This window comes from Apostichopus japonicus, chromosome 19, assembly GCF_037975245.1.
Source record: "Apostichopus japonicus isolate 1M-3 chromosome 19, ASM3797524v1, whole genome shotgun sequence".
NCBI lineage: Eukaryota > Metazoa > Echinodermata > Holothuroidea > Aspidochirotida > Stichopodidae > Apostichopus > Apostichopus japonicus.
In genome coordinates this window covers 18,534,925-18,551,627 of record NC_092579.1, presented here as the reverse complement: position 1 = coordinate 18,551,627, position 16,703 = coordinate 18,534,925, and the positions used below count along the sequence as shown (strand labels likewise).

The following is a 16,703-nucleotide window of genomic DNA, read 5'->3' as shown; positions in this document are numbered from 1 at the left end:
GTATTAAAGAAGCGCTTCGAGCTGTTTGTTTCAAATAAGTTGAAGTGTTTCCGAATCAGCTGCAAGAGAAACGGTAACGAATATAAAATTAACAATCCTCGTCTGACTAGAAGCGGAGATGTAATAACTGGAGGGAAGTTTTCCTTTAACTTAATTGTTCTTCTTTTCTATTTCATTATCAAATGGTTATTGTGTGATGAAGATTATCATAGATAATCGTTAATACCTGTATCAGGTTTGCGATGTATCCAAATTTTGATAACAACTGATATTGTCCGCGGTGAGTCACACATATCGTGACATACGTCAATGATATGGCAGTTTTGTCCAAAACATGATATTTCTCCTTCACAATAGTCGTATTACTATGGAAGTAAAGACTATAATTTTAGGCCTGACGTTTTCAATTTGCAATTGGTCTTGGAAAAAGAGCTGATAGTCGCAAGCATCGCATCGTTTATCTTAGCAGCCTGCCGTACCTCTCATATACGAATATGCAACCGATTATAAGCTCTGACATGAAATTCTATCGACGTATCATGACATTTTTCCCTCCTGAAGTATGTACGGTAATGAGAAACATGAAATGTGCTTTATTTTAGACTATTATGTGTCACGTAATATGTATATATTAACTGTCGTTGAGGAGCAAAACAGCTTCGCTACAACTTGTTCAAACATCAGCAATACCTAATTGCAGTTCAGGTGAAGTTAAATACAGGGCTATTAGAGATTTGACTTGACGCTGTCAAATTATTTATATTTCTTTTAATGATATAATTTTTATTTCTAACTTTGATATGTAAGGGGTACAGTGGGATCCATGTCAAACACTCATCTGCCAATTAGAATACATCGAGTAATTATGAAAGTGTCATGAGGCCAAACTTAATCTCGTAGACAGCGGGGAAGTCGCCTTCAAAATTGAGTATGAATTTTCAAATAAGTCCATTCACATTGCCATCAACAAAATCGATCGTTTTCACTATGTCAACTGATTTATACAGAGATACTTTTTAAGAAAAAGTCGCCAAGGAAAGAACCTGGGCACGAAAACCAAACTATTGAACGACTGATCCGCTTATAACCCCAGTCCCCTTGCATCGGGACTGTGACTGTGTGATCATCGTCAGGTGTGCATCACCATTCCCCTCGAAAGGAACAGATACTACACATGATCTTAGCCAAAAGGCCGAGACTGAGCGATGCAGAGATTGCAGTAACTACTGTGCTGTAAAGTGGGTACAGCCCAATTAAAACTAAATACACCTCGCCGACACCTGTCTCGTGCTTGTAAAAAAAAAAAAACATTGCATATTATATTCACACCTTCAAACACTGCACACCGACAACCTTGTGAAAAAACATTTCATGCATCAGTTTGCAATCATAGACTCTGCTGAGACTGTTCACCGTGACAGGTGACTACACGTGATGTATATCTACACATGTCAATCATCAGCGAAATCGGGACTTGGAATATGTTAATGAGCTAAATCGATGATATGTCGATCTAAATAGGTTTATGTCAATTTGATTTGATAGAAACTGGTATAAGTTCACGGAAATTGACTTCTACCGATTTAATTAGACATATCATCGATTTAAACTAGTAGATGTCGATTTAAATTGACATATACTGAATTATTTTACATATCATCGATCTAAATTGGTATATGTCGATTTAAAATCGGTATATGTCGATTTAAACTGGTATAAGTCGAATTAAATTGGTATATGTCGATTAAAATTGACATATACCGATTTAATTCGACATATCATCGATTTAAACTGGTAAATGTCGATTTAAATTGACATATACCGATTTATTTTACTTATCATCGATTTAAATTTGTATATGTCGATTTAAATTACTTATATTCAAAGTCGTAGTAAATCAACGTAGAGTATAATTTGCTACAGTAGGATCTGATTGAACCATCTCCCTAGAAACATATTTCCAGCGGCAGTTGTACTTTTTCCACTTTTCACTTAAAATTACTTGCTTCCACACAAAGGAAACAAAAGGACTGTACATGAATACTTTGTTTACACAAAGAAATGTGTACATATGTTACCCACATTTTATTTCCAATGTGATCTTATAGCAGCAAAATCAAACAAGATTACTAAACACATCAAATACAAAGGAGCAAAATAATAAATATGTTAAGAAGAACTAATTAACAAACAACAGAAAGATAAACTCTACGCAATCGGAATACAAGTCAAAGCCCAAACTGATCTGATCAGAATTCCAGCTCCGATATTAAATATATATGTTTGTTCATAAAAGAAGGATGAGAATTTTCAAATCTAGATGAGTACGTATCATTTACGCTTATCACTACACATTTCAGTCTGAACATTTTTCGAAACATGTATAGGTTTGTAGTAACTTTTCAAATTTAGTATAAAGTTTGTAGAATTTTTCGATAGTATACAATCTCTCATTCGCTAATTATTTTCTAAAATTTGCAAAAATAGTTATTGGATAATGCCCCCCCCCCCCCTCCCCAACACACACACCCACACACATTTTGGGGTAAGTGGCTTTGACTTAAATTTGTTAGAATTTAAGCTAAGATTGGTCAATCGTTTACTGCCCTTTTTATCATTGTTGTTAAATTCATTTCCTTTGTTCTTCTTAGCAGAATGTGACAATGTGGAATTGTGTTGTGGTAAAATTAATGACAGAGGTGGACTCCAACCAATCGTTTTAATCCTCTGCGATGTAAAGCAAACAATGCTTGCATTTTCATATTGGACAGACTGGCTATAATGGTGCCAGCTCTCTAGCAAGAAGTTGATACCTCATGTAAGCTACCTACATTTATAGATACGAACCAGTCCAGGAAGATTAATTAACCTCATTTGTAATTTGGCAACACATAGATTAAGATAGTGCTGTAATAAAAGGATACAGATACAGAGTGTATGCAGTCATTGTACTGCTCTACAAATCCGTTATCTTTACAGAAGAAACCTTTAAACATAGAAATGTATAATCGAATCGAATGATGTAATCATAAGTTTGTGTCATTAATATTATATAACAAAAACTAGTAGCCCTAAAGCTGAACTTTCAGGCGAAAACGTAGCCCACTTTCCCACTCCTCTATGTGCTTTAATTGAGTAAGTTAAGTACACCCCCATCTCAAGAAACCCCCCGAACATTGCCAGAGACAAACCTCACTCTAAAAAAGATACTTAATTGTCTGTTATCAACCACCAAGTCTCTGGTGTTGAGGAAATCGCTTTCCTTAGAATAAACTATTCGTTACATTGGTTCAAAGGTTTCGGTGACTGTATTACGTTCATATGTAGTCATCCATTCATGTTTACCACACAAACCACAACTGCCTAACCAATCTGGTCCAAAGGGATCAATGCGCATTCTTAACGACTGATGCCCCTTCCAAGCATTCTCTTCTAAGAAATTTAAAAGTGCGCACGCTCCTTCGGTCGACGAAAATGGATTAACTCGAGAACTCGTATAAAGCACTGCTTTACCCATCTGCCTCCAATGATGATATTGGTTGTACAAAGTTTTATTTGTTGCGACTTTACGAATATATCTTGCCAACTCTCTTACAGAGTCGAAGTCGTCAGCGTAAATAAAGGAATGTGGTGGAGCGACTCGCTGATAGTCCTCCTTCGAAGCTCCAACCACAATTGGTACCAGCTTTAACATCGCCAAAGCCTTCCAAAACTTCTCAGTAATGTAATCCGAGCAACAATTGTTTTCAAAAGCAATGTAAAATTTGTATTTTTGAAGCAATAATACGGTATGTTTATCATGAGGTAAGTGTGTCTTTGTGCCACAAGCTCCATAGGTATCTACAGGGACCAGTTTGGCAAGATCATGAACGAAAGTTGTTCTATTCCAAGCTGGATAACAGTGACTGCTAACCCAAGCGACCATCTTCTTCGCTCGCCGTTTCGCATTTATATTTGCCATATTCGTGGTTAGTTTTTTGTGTGTGGATGGAATGTATTCCCCAAACGGAGCTACGACTTCAGATTTAGAATGGTAACTGAAGGACATGTTGAATTTGTATCCATTGAATCCCAAAAAGCGTGTCCCGCCCTTGCCCTCCTTCAATATTTCTCTCACGTGTGGAGAGTGTTTAGCGCTCTCAGAAGTGCTGTAAACCCACACTTGATGAGGTGTGCGGACAGCCATAGCTTTCTCCCAGACAGTGCTGTTTACATCAGCAGCAAATATGACCACATCTACATCTTTGATAGCGCTTTCATCTTCTATTGATGCAGTAAAAGATATTCTTTTATCTGTATGCGGACATTCGAAAGTTCTCGGAAACTGATTTCTGCCAGTTACCCAATAGGACTTACAAGAAAATATGGCGGCAGTTATAGTATCCTTGAATACCCTTGGGGGGTCTACTTTATTTTGAAAAGACGAACGATTCCAAAAAGTTTGTTCTTCTTCTAGTGTCGTAATATTGATGTGAGTAAGCTTGCTAAATGCATTCCTTTCAACGGGTTGTTTTCTCTCGCGATGTAGTTCAAATATCTGTCTACGAAATCTCCAGTTTAGTATTACTGTCATTATAAAGACCATCACCACCATAACTAAAATATTAAAGAGGATCTTGACTGCTTTGATAACCATATTGATATACCTTTTTTCTACCTCCACCGAAAGATGAAATAGATTGACACCACAGCCGCCTCCAACAAAGATCAAATAGGTTTATGTGACCTTACTCCCAGTATGCTGAAAAGAAGTAAGGAGAGCCGAACATTACGGAAATGTGCTACACGATCGTTATGAGTTTAATGTGTGTATTTTCCCTTCATTTGTACAGACTGAATTAGAACTGATTTCGTTTAATTGTAACTCATCAGACGCTCAAATAACTGGTATGCATCACTGAAGACTCTACATATATATCCACTGGACAGCAATACTAGACTACCATTAAGCTATTTCTTAACTTCCCTTAGAGAGGTTTAGAGAAAACCAATATGACCACAATCAATGCCACGCTTAATTATTACACGTTTATTACACGTTTGTCAGAATACTCACACACGTCTCGGTGATTACCGTTATCGTGCTATAAAAGTAGGCTATCCATTACGTATGAAAGTATCGTTACGTGAAAAGTCTTTGCGTGGGACTTGGCCTATATCCTGGAGTCAATACCGGAGCGAGATTAGAATACGAGTTGCGGGGTATTGTGGAATAAAGCACAACAGTCTAGCTCAGATAGGACCGTTGGCTTATGTGATAGATGATATACAATATTTAATATAATAAAAGATATACTGAAAGAGTATTGAGCTTCAACATACCTTTAAAGGAGTACGGACAGCGAAATATTCAAAATAACGTGATGCACGATCGTTATGAGTTTCATATGTGCCCATAACGTCGGTCACGAAACTCTCCAAACTGCGATATGCCAGACACGTTAATAACTAATTTTGTATTTGGGGGAGGTGGGAGTGGGGTTTAGTAGACCTCAAACCCGTCACATTTACATCACATGCGCCCTTTCCGTAGAAAGAATATGTCTATATAAAAATAGCTGAGACAATTGAAAACAACAATATTTGAATATAGAGAGTGCAATGTGGGGAAAGTATATTTAACGTGAAATCTCACTGCAGGTTGAAACGCAACCATTGTATGTGCCCTTGAAATAAGAATACACAAGCCTGGTGCATTTATTTCCCAGGGTCGTGGTATACAACGCAAATTATTGTCGTATCTTCTTGATAACCTTTGTGGATTGAGTAGAAACTTTAATATTCCGGAGATAGAATCAGAAGTGTCAATTGTTGTAACAATCCAATTACTAATTCCAGGTTCTCCCTGCCTTATATAGGCAAATAGGCAATTTTGAAAAGTGAAATTTCCTTCGGGTAAGTAAAAGGCCTTTATGAATAAATTGAGTTAACAAGATATCAAAGACATACAAAGGGAATAAAATAAATGTGACTGATTAATGTATGGGAACGTAATCATGCTGTATAGCATCGTCAAGTTGCGAAAGAAAAGCCTCTATTTCCTGCTCATAATTACAACAAAATATTCACACACGAATTGAAAAGTCGTAGGCCAAAATGGACCTTTTTTTGGAACTTTTAATGAACCTGCTACGAAAGCAGACTTTGGTTAGGAATTAAGAGGTAGTGGATGGTTAGGAATATATATGGTATGGATATTTGACTTATGTCGCATATGAAAATGTTATTGTGATACACACTAAAATGGATTTCATTAATTGCTTGTCAACAAAAACTTTAAAACTTTTATGAAAAAGCAGATCGCGATGACGTGTAAGTTAAAGTGATTTGGGTTTATTCAATTAAGTTTATTTTTAATTTCACAAAATGTTCTGTAATTGATTTAAACTGTTAATAACTCACATACTGCAGAAAACCATTTAGCTGCAACAAATATTTCACCAAAACAGAACTAGGATTTTTCGATACAGGTGACACACGCCGACAGTGAAATTACGACCTTCCTTACCGGTTTCGAACCACTGGACATACAATCAGCGTCCATAGCCTAGTGGTTAGGGTGTCCGCAAATAAAGCGGGAGGCCCGAGTTCGAATCCCGGTGGAGGCTGGAAGTTTTTTCACTGTTCTGGATTTCCAACTCATTACGAATAAAAGAATAATCGGCAATACTGTGGCCGTCTTGTCAAATGACACCGTTTGAATAACACTTGACCTAGAAAGGTATTCGTTAACTTTAAGCTGTCCAACGTCACACTCCTAGTAGAAGTGATCGGGATAATAATTGTACTCTCATGCAGCAGTATATTATGCTTACATCTTCTAACTGATAACGGTTCGAGCTGTTTGTTTCAAATAAGTTGAACTGTTTCCGAACCAGCTGCAAGAGAAATGGTAACGGTAACGAATATAAAATTAACAATCCCCGTCTGACTAGAAACAGAGATGTAATAATTGGAGGGAAGTTTTCCTTTAACTTAATTGTTCTTCTCTAGATGCGTTTCTCCCTATATTAACAGCCCTTTTCTATTTCATTATCAAATGGTTATTGTGTGATGAAGATTATCATAGATAATCGTTAATACCTGTATCAGGTTTGCGAAGTATCCAAATTTTGATAACAACTGATATTGTCCGCGGTGAGTCACACATATCGTGACATACGTCAATGATATGGCAGTTTTGTCCAAAACATGATATTTCTCCTTCACAATAGTCGTATTACTATGGAAGTAAAGAATATAGTTTTAGGCCTGACGTTTTCAATTTGCAATTGGTCTTGGAAAAAGAGCTGATAGTCGCAAGCATCGCATCGTTTATCTTAGCAGCCTGCCGTATCTCTCATATACAAATATGCAACCGATTATAAGCTCTGACATGAAATTCTATCGACGTATCATGACATTTTTCCCTCCTGAAGTATGTACGGTAATGAGAAACATGAAATGTGCTTTATTTTAGACTATTATGTGTCACCTAATATGTATATATTAACTGTCGCTGAGGAGCAAAACAGCTTCGCTACAACTTGTTCAAACATCAGCAATACCTAATTGTAGTTCAGGTGAAGTTAAATCCAGGGCTATTAGAGATTTGACTTGACGCTGTCAAATTATTTATATTTCGTTTAATGATTTCATTTTTATTTCTAACATTGATATATAAGGGGTACGGTGGGATCCATGTCAGACACTGATCTGCCAATTAGAATACATCGAGCAATTATGAAAGTGTCATGAGGCCAAACTTAATCTCGTAGACAGCGGGGAAATCGCCTTCAAAATTGAGTATGAATTTTCAAATAAGTCCATTCACATTGCCATCAACAAAATCGACCGTTTTACACTATGTCAACTGATTTATACATAGATACTTTTTAAGAAAAAGTCGCCAAGGAAAGAACCTGGGCACGAAAACCAAACTACTGAACGACTGATCCGCTTCTAACCCCAGTCCCCTTGCATCGGGACTGTGACTGTGTGATCATCGTCAGGTGTGCATCACCATTCCCCTCGAAAAGAACAGATACTACACATGATCTTAGCCAAAAGGCCGAGACTGAGCGATTGCAGAGATTGCAGTAACTACTGTGCTGTAAAGTGGATACAGCACAATTAAAACTAAATACACCTCGCCGACACCTGTCTCGTGCTTTAAAAAAAAATAAACATTGCATATTATATTCACACCTTCAAACACTGCACACCGACAACCTTGTGAAAAAAACATTTCATGCATCAGTTTGCAATCATAGACTCTGCTGAGACTGTTCACCGTGACAGGTGACTACACGTGATGTATCTCCACATGTCAATCATCACCGAAATCGGGATTTGGAATATGTTAATGAGCTCAATCGATGATATGTCGATCTAAATAGGTTTATGTCAATTTGAGTTGCTAGAAACTGGTATAAGTTCACGGAAATTGACATCTACCGATTTAATTAGACATATCATCGATTTAAACTAGTAGATGTCGATTTAAATTGACATATACCGAATTATTTTACATATCATCGATCTAAAGTGCTATATGTCGATTTAAACTCGGTATATGTCGATTTAAACTGGTATAAGTCGAATTAAATTGGTATATGTCGCTTAAAATTGACATATACCGATTTAATTCGACATATCATCGATTTAAACTGGTAAATGTCGATTTAAATTGACATATACCGATTTATTTTACTTATCATCGATTTAAATTTGTATATGTCGATTTAAATTACTTATATTCAAAGTCGTAGTAAAATCAACGTAGAGTATAATTTGCTACAGTAGGATCTGATTGAACCGTCTCCCTAGAAACATATTTCCAGCGGCAGTTGTACTTTTTCCACAGTAAAATTCACTTAAAATTACTTGCTTCCACACAAAGGAAACAAAAGGACTGTACATGAATACTTTGTTTACACAAAGAAATGTGTACATATATTACCCACATTTTATTTCCAATGTGATCTTATAGCAGCAAAATCAAACAAGATTACTAAACACATCAAATACAAAGGAGCAAAATAATAAATATATTAAGAAGAACTAATTAACAAACAACAGAAAGATCAACTCTACGCAATCGGAATACAAGTCAAAGCCTAAACTGATCTGATCAGAATTCCAGCTCCGATATTAAATATATATGTTTGTTCATAAAAAAAGGATGAGAATTTTCAAATCTAGATGAGTACGTATCATTTACGCTTATCACTACACATTTCAGTCTGAACATTTTTCGAAACATGTATAGGTTTGTAGTAACTTTTCAAATTTAGTATAAAGTTTGTAGAATTTTTCGATAGTATACAATCTCTCATTCGCTTATTATTTTCTAAAATTTGCAAAAATAGTTATTGGATAATGCCCCCCCCCCCCCCCAACACACACACCCACACACATTTTGGGGTAAGTGGCTTTGACTTAAATTTGTTAGAATTTAAGCTAAGATTGGTCAATCGTTTACTGCCCTTTTTATCATTGTTGTTAAATTCATTTCCTTTGTTCTTCTTAGCAGAATGTGACAATGTGGAATTGTGTTGTGGTAAAATTAATGACAGAGGTGGACTCCAACCAATCGTTTTAATCCTCTGCGAGGTAAAGCAAACAATGCTTGCATTTTCATACTGGACAGACTGGCTATAATGGTGCCAGCTCTCTAGCAAGAAGTTGACACCTCCTGTAAGCTACCTACATTTATAGATACGAACCAGTCCAGGAAGATTAATTAACCTCATTTGTAATTTGGCAACACATAGATTAAGATAGTGCTGTAATAAAAGGATACAGATACAGAGTGTATGCAGTCATTGTACTGCTCTACAAATCCGTTATCTTTACAGAAGAAACCTTTAAACATAGAAATGTATAATCGAATCGAATGATGTAATCATAAGTTGGTGTCATTAATATTATATAACAAAAACTAGTAGCCCTAAAGCTGAACTTTCAGGCGAAAACGTAGCCCCCTTTCCCACTCCTCTATGTGCTTTAATTGAGTAAGTTAAGTACACCCCCATCTCAAGAAAACCCCCGAACATTGCCAGAGACAAACCTCACTCTAAAAAAGATACTTAATTGTCTGTTATCAACCACCAAGTCTCTGGTGTTGAGGAAATCGCTTTCCTTAGAATAAACTATTCGTTACATTGGTTCAAAGGTTTCGGTGACTGTATTACGTTCATATGTAGTCATCCATTCATGTTTACCACACAAACCACAACTGCCTAACCAATCTGGTCCAAAGGGATCAATGCGCATTCTTAACGACTGATGCCCCTTCCAAGCATTCTCTTCTAAGAAATTTAAAAGTGCACACGCTCCTTCGGTCGACGAAAATGGATTAACTCGAGAACTCGTATAAAGCACTGCTTTACCCATCTGCCTCCAATGATGATATTGGTTGTACAAAGTTTTATTTGTTGCGACTTTACGAATATATCTTGCCAACTCTCTTACAGAGTCGAAGTCGTCAGCGTAAATAAAGGAATGTGGTGGAGCGACTCGCTGATAGTCCTCCTTCGAAGCTCCAACCACAATTGGTACCAGCTTTAACTTCGCCAAAGCCTTCCAAAACTTCTCAGTAATGTAATCCGAGCAACAATTGTTTTCAAAAGCAATGTAAAATTTGTATTTTTGAAGCAATAATACGGTATGTTTATCATGAGGTAAGTGTGTCTTTGTGCCACAAGCTCCATAGGTATCTACAGGGACCAGTTTGGCAAGATCATGAACGAAAGTTGTTCTATTCCAAGCTGGATAACAGTGACTGCTAACCCAAGCGACCATCTTCTTCGCTCGCCGTTTCGCATTTATATTTGCCATATTCGTGGTTAGTTTCTCTTTGAATGGAATGTATTCCCCAAACGGAGCTACGACTTCAGATTTAGAATGGTAACTGAAGGACATGTTGAATTTGTATCCATTGAATCCCAAGAAGCGTGTCCCGCCCTTGCCCTCCTTCAATATTTCTCTCACGTGTGGAGAGTGTTTAGCGCTCTCAGAAGTGCTGTAAACCCACACTTGATGAGGTGTGCGGACAGCCATAGCTTTCTCCCAGACAGTGCTGTTTACATCAGCAGCAAATATGACCACATCTACATCTTTGATAGCGCTTTCAACTTCTATTGATGCAGTAAAAGATATTCTTTTATCTGTATGCGGACATTCGAAAGTTCTCGGAAACTGATTTCTGCCAGTTACCCAATAGGAATTACAAGAAAATATGGCGGCAGATAAAGTATCATTCCACTATTCAACATGATATTGAAATATGGAATAAGCCGTGAAGTGGAATTGTCTTGGTTAATATCAATCTTTATTAATTTAATATATATCTGTCATACCACTTGCTACACATTCATTCCTTATTTACGGCTTGGCTTGCCTATAAAAAGTAGTAATTCTGTGTAAATTGTCAGATTCAAACCACCAGGAGTACACTCGATCTGCACAATCATAACACTTGGGTAATATGTCCTTATCGACAGTTATTCTTAAGCCAGCTTATACGCATTCACACACCAGTATAGAATCACTGTCGTCGAGTGGTATATAGCCTACATATAATATAATATCATAAGTTATCCAGTAACAAGAACTATTCTTCTATAGCGCCCTTATTTACAAACGGGGACGTCCCTGACAGGACTCAAGGCTATTAATCACCTTCACTAGCCTGTTGTTCAAACCACCCACCCCTACTGTTGGTACACGAAACACTCTAAGATCTTAGGACTGAAGACTATAAACAAATAAGTAGAACCACAGATATAGAAACACTACATTATATGCATTATTGAAAACTCTACATATATATCCACTAGAAAGCAATACTGGACTACGATTAGGCTATTTCTAACTTCCCTTCTTAATTAAGCCAGTTTATACGCATTCACACACCAGTTGAATCACTGTAGTTGAGTGGTATAAACATATAATATAATATCAAATTATCCAGTAGCGACAACTATTCTTCCATAGCGCCCTTATTTACAAACGGGTACGTCTCTGACAGGAAGGCTAGTTATTAATTTCACTAGCCTGTTGTTCAAACCACCCCTACTGTTGGTACACGAAACACTCTAAGATCTTAGGACTGAATACTATAAATAAAAAATAAGTAGAACCCTAGATATAGAAACACTTCACAAAATAAACTCACATTACGTCTTAATAACATAACGATATAATATTTCATTCAACTTAGAATACTCACACACGTCTCAGTAGTTACCGTAGTGCTATGAAAGTATCCATATGAAAGTATCGTTACGTGAAAAGTCTTTGTGTGGGACTTGGCCTATCATGGAGTCAATACCGGAGCGATTTTAGAATACGAGTTGCGGGGTATTGTGTTAAAAAGCCCAACAGTCCAGCTCAGATAGGACCGTTGGCTTATGTGATAGATCATATACAATATTTATTATAATAAAAAATATACTGAAAGAGTATTAAGCTTCAACATACCTTTAAAGGAGTACGGACAGCGAAACATTCAAAATAACGTGATAAACGATCGTTATGAGTTTCATATGTGCCCATAACGTCGGTCACGAAACTCTCCAAACTGCGATATGCCAGACACGTTAATAACTAATTTTGTATTTGGGGGAGGTGGGAGTGGGGTTTAGTAGACCTCAAACCCGTCACATTTACATCACATGCGCCCTTTCCGTAGAGAGAATATGTCTATATAAAAATAGCTGAGACAGTTAAAAACAACAATATTTGAATATAGAGAGTGCAATGTGGGGAAAGTATATTTAACGTGAAATCTCACTGCAGGTTGAAACGCAACCATTGTATGTGCCCTTGAAATAAGAATACACAAGCCTGGTGCATTTATTTCCCAGGGTCATGGTATACAACGCAAATTATTGTCGTATCTTCTTGATAACCTTTGTGGATTGAGTAGAAACTTTAATATTCCGGAGATAGAATCAGAAGTGTCAATTGTTGTAACAATCCAATTACTAATTCCAGGTTCTCCCTGCCTTCTTCTTTTTACAAGAAAAGTCCTCACATGGTATCACATATAATAGCTTTCCAAAGAATCTCTTCAATCATTCTGTAAATATCTATATATTGTATTGGTCATTCTTTGTATGATAACTATACGGTATATATGGTCACGTGGTCTTGTTTATACTGTGAGAAATAGTTGAAATAAAGTTGAAATGAATTGAATTATTAGTATAGGACTTTGTACATACTTGTCAGGTTATCATGGTTCCGTATATACTCAACACTAGGTTGAAAAAAAAGTTGAACATTAAAATGTAGGTCATATTTTCCAACAGGAATACGAATTTCTACAATTCTGATTTGGGAATGTTGTTTGCAGAGGTAAATTGAATTATTGTATCCCATACGTTTTAATTTATATGTAATTTTACTTGTGTATATATTTCCGTTCGTACAGAATGTTCGTTGTTGCTCTGAAAGGTCATTGGTTATATACGTCATAATGCTATATTAATTCTGAATTGACCATTGGATCGTTCTCTATATACCACTGTCAGCTTAAACCATAAACAATTTCCAATTGATATTTTGAAGAATATTCAAACAAACACATAATTAATGAGAGACCACCCGGGAGTTATTCCACACCAGAACTGCTTTTAAACACAACATTTGGTGTTGATTTTGGTAAATATTGTGAAGTCATTTGATACAAAACTTCATAACAACGTACAGTACCATATATAGCTTGAATTGTGAAGTTTCAGTATATATATATATATATATATATATATATATATATATATATTAAAACATTATACAGTAGAAACTTCCATGCGGTTTGCTGTTTGTGAGTGTTATGTTTTGTTCCTGTTCCGTTCCGTTCTGTCCTGTCCTGCTTTACTGTTCTTTTGGTTCAAACGAGTATGGATTTGGCATTATAAGTTTGTCTTTTTCAGCTTGCATAGCACTTTGTCCGCTGAAAAGAAGAATAAGAAACCAACTCACCTTCCATACCCTGATTCGTTCCATCAAAGCAAACCAAAATCCCATTGCGGTGTGATTATGCGTATTGGCAATAACATCAAGAACTAAGGAAAATAATTCACACTTGTTTTCGATGAATGCATACAAAATCTACTTGTTTCAAATTGCCGGAAATAGGCAACCGTGAAATTTCCTTCGGGTAAGTAAAAGGCCTTTATGAATAAATTGAGTTAACAAGATATCAAAGACATACAAAGGGAATAAAATAAATGTGACTGATTAATATATGGGAACGTGATCATGCTGCACAGCATCGTCAAGTTGCGAAAGAAAAGCCTCTATTTCCTGCTCATAATTACAACTAAATATTCACACACGAATTGAAAAGTCGTAGGCCAAAATGGACCTTTTTTGGACCTTTTTTGGAACTTTTAATGAACCTGCTACGAAAGCAGACTTTGGTTAGGAAGAGGAAGTAAGTGTATGGTTAGGAAGTGGATATTTGACTTATGTCGCATATGAAAATGTTATTGCGATACACACTAAAATGGATTTAATTAATTGCTTGTCAACAAAAACTTTAAAACTTTTATGAAAAAGCAGATCGCGATGACGTGTAAGTTAAAGTGATTTGGGTTTATTCAATTAAGTTTATTTTTAATTTCACAAAATGTTCTGTAATTGATTTAAACTGTTAATAACTCACATACTGCAGAAAACCATTTAGCTGTTGTAACAAATATTTCACCAAAACAGAACTAGGATTTTTCGATACAGGTGACACACGCCGACAGTGAAATTACGACCTTTCTTACCGGTTTCGAACCTCTGGACATACAATCAGCGTCCATAGCCTAGTGGTTAGGGTGTCCGCAAATAAAGCGGGAGGCCCGAGTTCGAATCTAGGTGGAGGCTGGAAGTTTATTCACTGTTCCGGATTTCCAACTCATTACGAATAAACGAATAAACTGCAATACTGTGGCCGTCTTGTCAAATGACACCGTTTGAATAACACTTGACCTAGAAAGGTCTTCGTTAATTTTAAGCTGTCCAACGTCACACTCCTAGTAGAAGTGATCGGGATAATAATTGTACTCTCATGCAGCAGTATATTATGCTTACATCTTCTAACTGATAACGGTATTAAGGAAGCGCTTCGAGCTGTTTGTTTCAAATAAGTTGAAGTGTTTCCGAATCAGCTGCAAGAGAAACGGTAACGGTAACGAATATAAAATTAACAATCCCCGTCTGACTAGAAGCGGAGATGTAATAATTGGAGGGAAGTTTTCCTTTAACTTAATTGTTCTTCTCTAGATGCGTTTCTCCCTATATTAACAGCCCTTTTCTATTTCATTATCAAATGCATGGTTATTGTGATGAAGATTATCATAGATAATCGTTAATACCTGTATCAGGTTTGCGAAGTATCCAAATTTTGATAACAACTGATATTGTCCGCGGTGAGTCACACATATCGTGACATTCGTCAATGATATGGCAGTTTTGTCTAAAACGTGATATTTCTCCTGCAATATAGTCGTATTACTATGGAAGTAAAGAATATAGTTTTAGGCCTGGCGTTTTCAATTTGCAATTGGTCTTGGAAAAAGAGCTGATAGTCGCAAGCATCGCATCGTTTCATTAGCAGCCTGCCGTACGTCTCATATACAAATATGCAACCGATTATAAGCTCTGACATGAAATTCTATCGACGTATCATGACATTTTTCCCTCCTGAAGTATGTACGGTATTGAGAAACATGAAATGTGCTTTATTTTAGACTATTATGTGTCACGTAATATGTATATATTAGCTGTCGCTGAGGAGCAAAACAGCTTCGCCGGCTACAACTTGTTCAAACATCAGCAACACCTTATTGCAGTTCAGGTGGAGCGGTTAAATACAGGGCTATTAGAGATTTGACTTGACGCTGTCAAATTATTTATATTTCTTTTAATGATATAATTTTTATTTCTAACTTTGATATGTAAGGGGTACAGTGGGATCCATGTCAAACACTGATCTGCCAATTAGAATACATCGAGCAATTATGAAAGTGTCATGAGGCCAAACTCAATCTAGTAGACAGCGGGGAAGTCGCCTTCAAAATTGAGTATGAATTTTCAAATAAGTCCATTTACATTGCCATCAACAAAATCGACCGTTTTACACTATGTCAACTGATTTATACAGAGATACTTTTTAAGAAAAAGTCGCCAAGGAAAGAACCTGGGCACGAAAACCAAACTACTGAACGACTGATCCGCTTCTAACCCCAGTCCCCTTGCATCGGGACTGTGACTGTGTGATCATCGTCAGGTGTGCATCACCATTCCCCTCGAAAAGAACAGATACTACACATGATCTTAGCCAAAAGGCCGAGACTGAGCGATTGCAGTGACTACTGTGCTGTAAAGTGGATACAGCACAATTAAAACTAACTACACCTCGCCGACACCTGTCTCGTGCTTGTAAAAAAACAAACATTGCATATTATATTCACACCTTCAAACACTGCACACCGACAACCTTGTGAAAAAAACATTTCATGCATCAGTTTGCAATCATAGACTCTGCTGAGACTGTTCACCGTGACAGCTGACTACACGTGATGTATATCTACACATGTCAATCATAAGCGAAATCGGGATTTGGAATATGTTAATGAGCTAAATCGATGATATGTCGATTTAAATAGGTTTATGTCAATTTGAGTTGCTAGAAACTGGTATAAGTTCACGGAAATTGACTT

The 16,703-nt window shown here is 36.6% G+C and overlaps 2 protein-coding genes and 2 pseudogenes across 5 annotated transcripts; all 4 read right to left on the bottom strand.

Annotated features, from left to right (window-relative positions):
* Positions 1–1,904: 1,904 nt before the first annotated feature.
* LOC139960335 (4-galactosyl-N-acetylglucosaminide 3-alpha-L-fucosyltransferase FUT6-like) lies at positions 1,905–12,785 on the bottom strand. Of its 4 annotated transcripts, XM_071958638.1 has the most exons (3): positions 5,323–6,428; positions 4,498–4,741; positions 1,905–4,434 (listed from the first exon to the last, which is right to left on the bottom strand). In XM_071958638.1, exons 2-3 carry the CDS (start codon positions 4,634–4,636, stop codon positions 3,281–3,283), a joined length of 1,293 nt encoding a protein of 430 aa, XP_071814739.1. In that variant the 5' UTR covers positions 4,637–4,741; positions 5,323–6,428; the 3' UTR covers positions 1,905–3,280. The 4 variants fall into 4 exon arrangements, with proteins under 4 accessions (XP_071814739.1, XP_071814738.1, XP_071814737.1 ...); XM_071958637.1 differs by lacking the exon at positions 5,323–6,428 and adding an exon at positions 5,057–5,309 and having other exon boundaries at positions 1,905–4,741; XM_071958636.1 differs by lacking the exon at positions 5,323–6,428 and adding an exon at positions 12,466–12,785 and having other exon boundaries at positions 1,906–4,741.
* LOC139960733 (U2 spliceosomal RNA) lies at positions 7,965–8,065 on the bottom strand (annotated as a pseudogene).
* Positions 10,141–11,043, bottom strand: LOC139959807 (4-galactosyl-N-acetylglucosaminide 3-alpha-L-fucosyltransferase FUT5-like). Its single transcript, XM_071957682.1, has one exon. It carries the CDS (start codon positions 11,041–11,043, stop codon positions 10,141–10,143), a length of 903 nt encoding a protein of 300 aa, XP_071813783.1.
* Positions 12,786–16,243: 3,458 nt separating the features above from the next.
* Positions 16,244–16,344, bottom strand: LOC139960732 (U2 spliceosomal RNA; annotated as a pseudogene).
* Between the last annotated feature and the right edge of the window lie 359 nt (positions 16,345–16,703).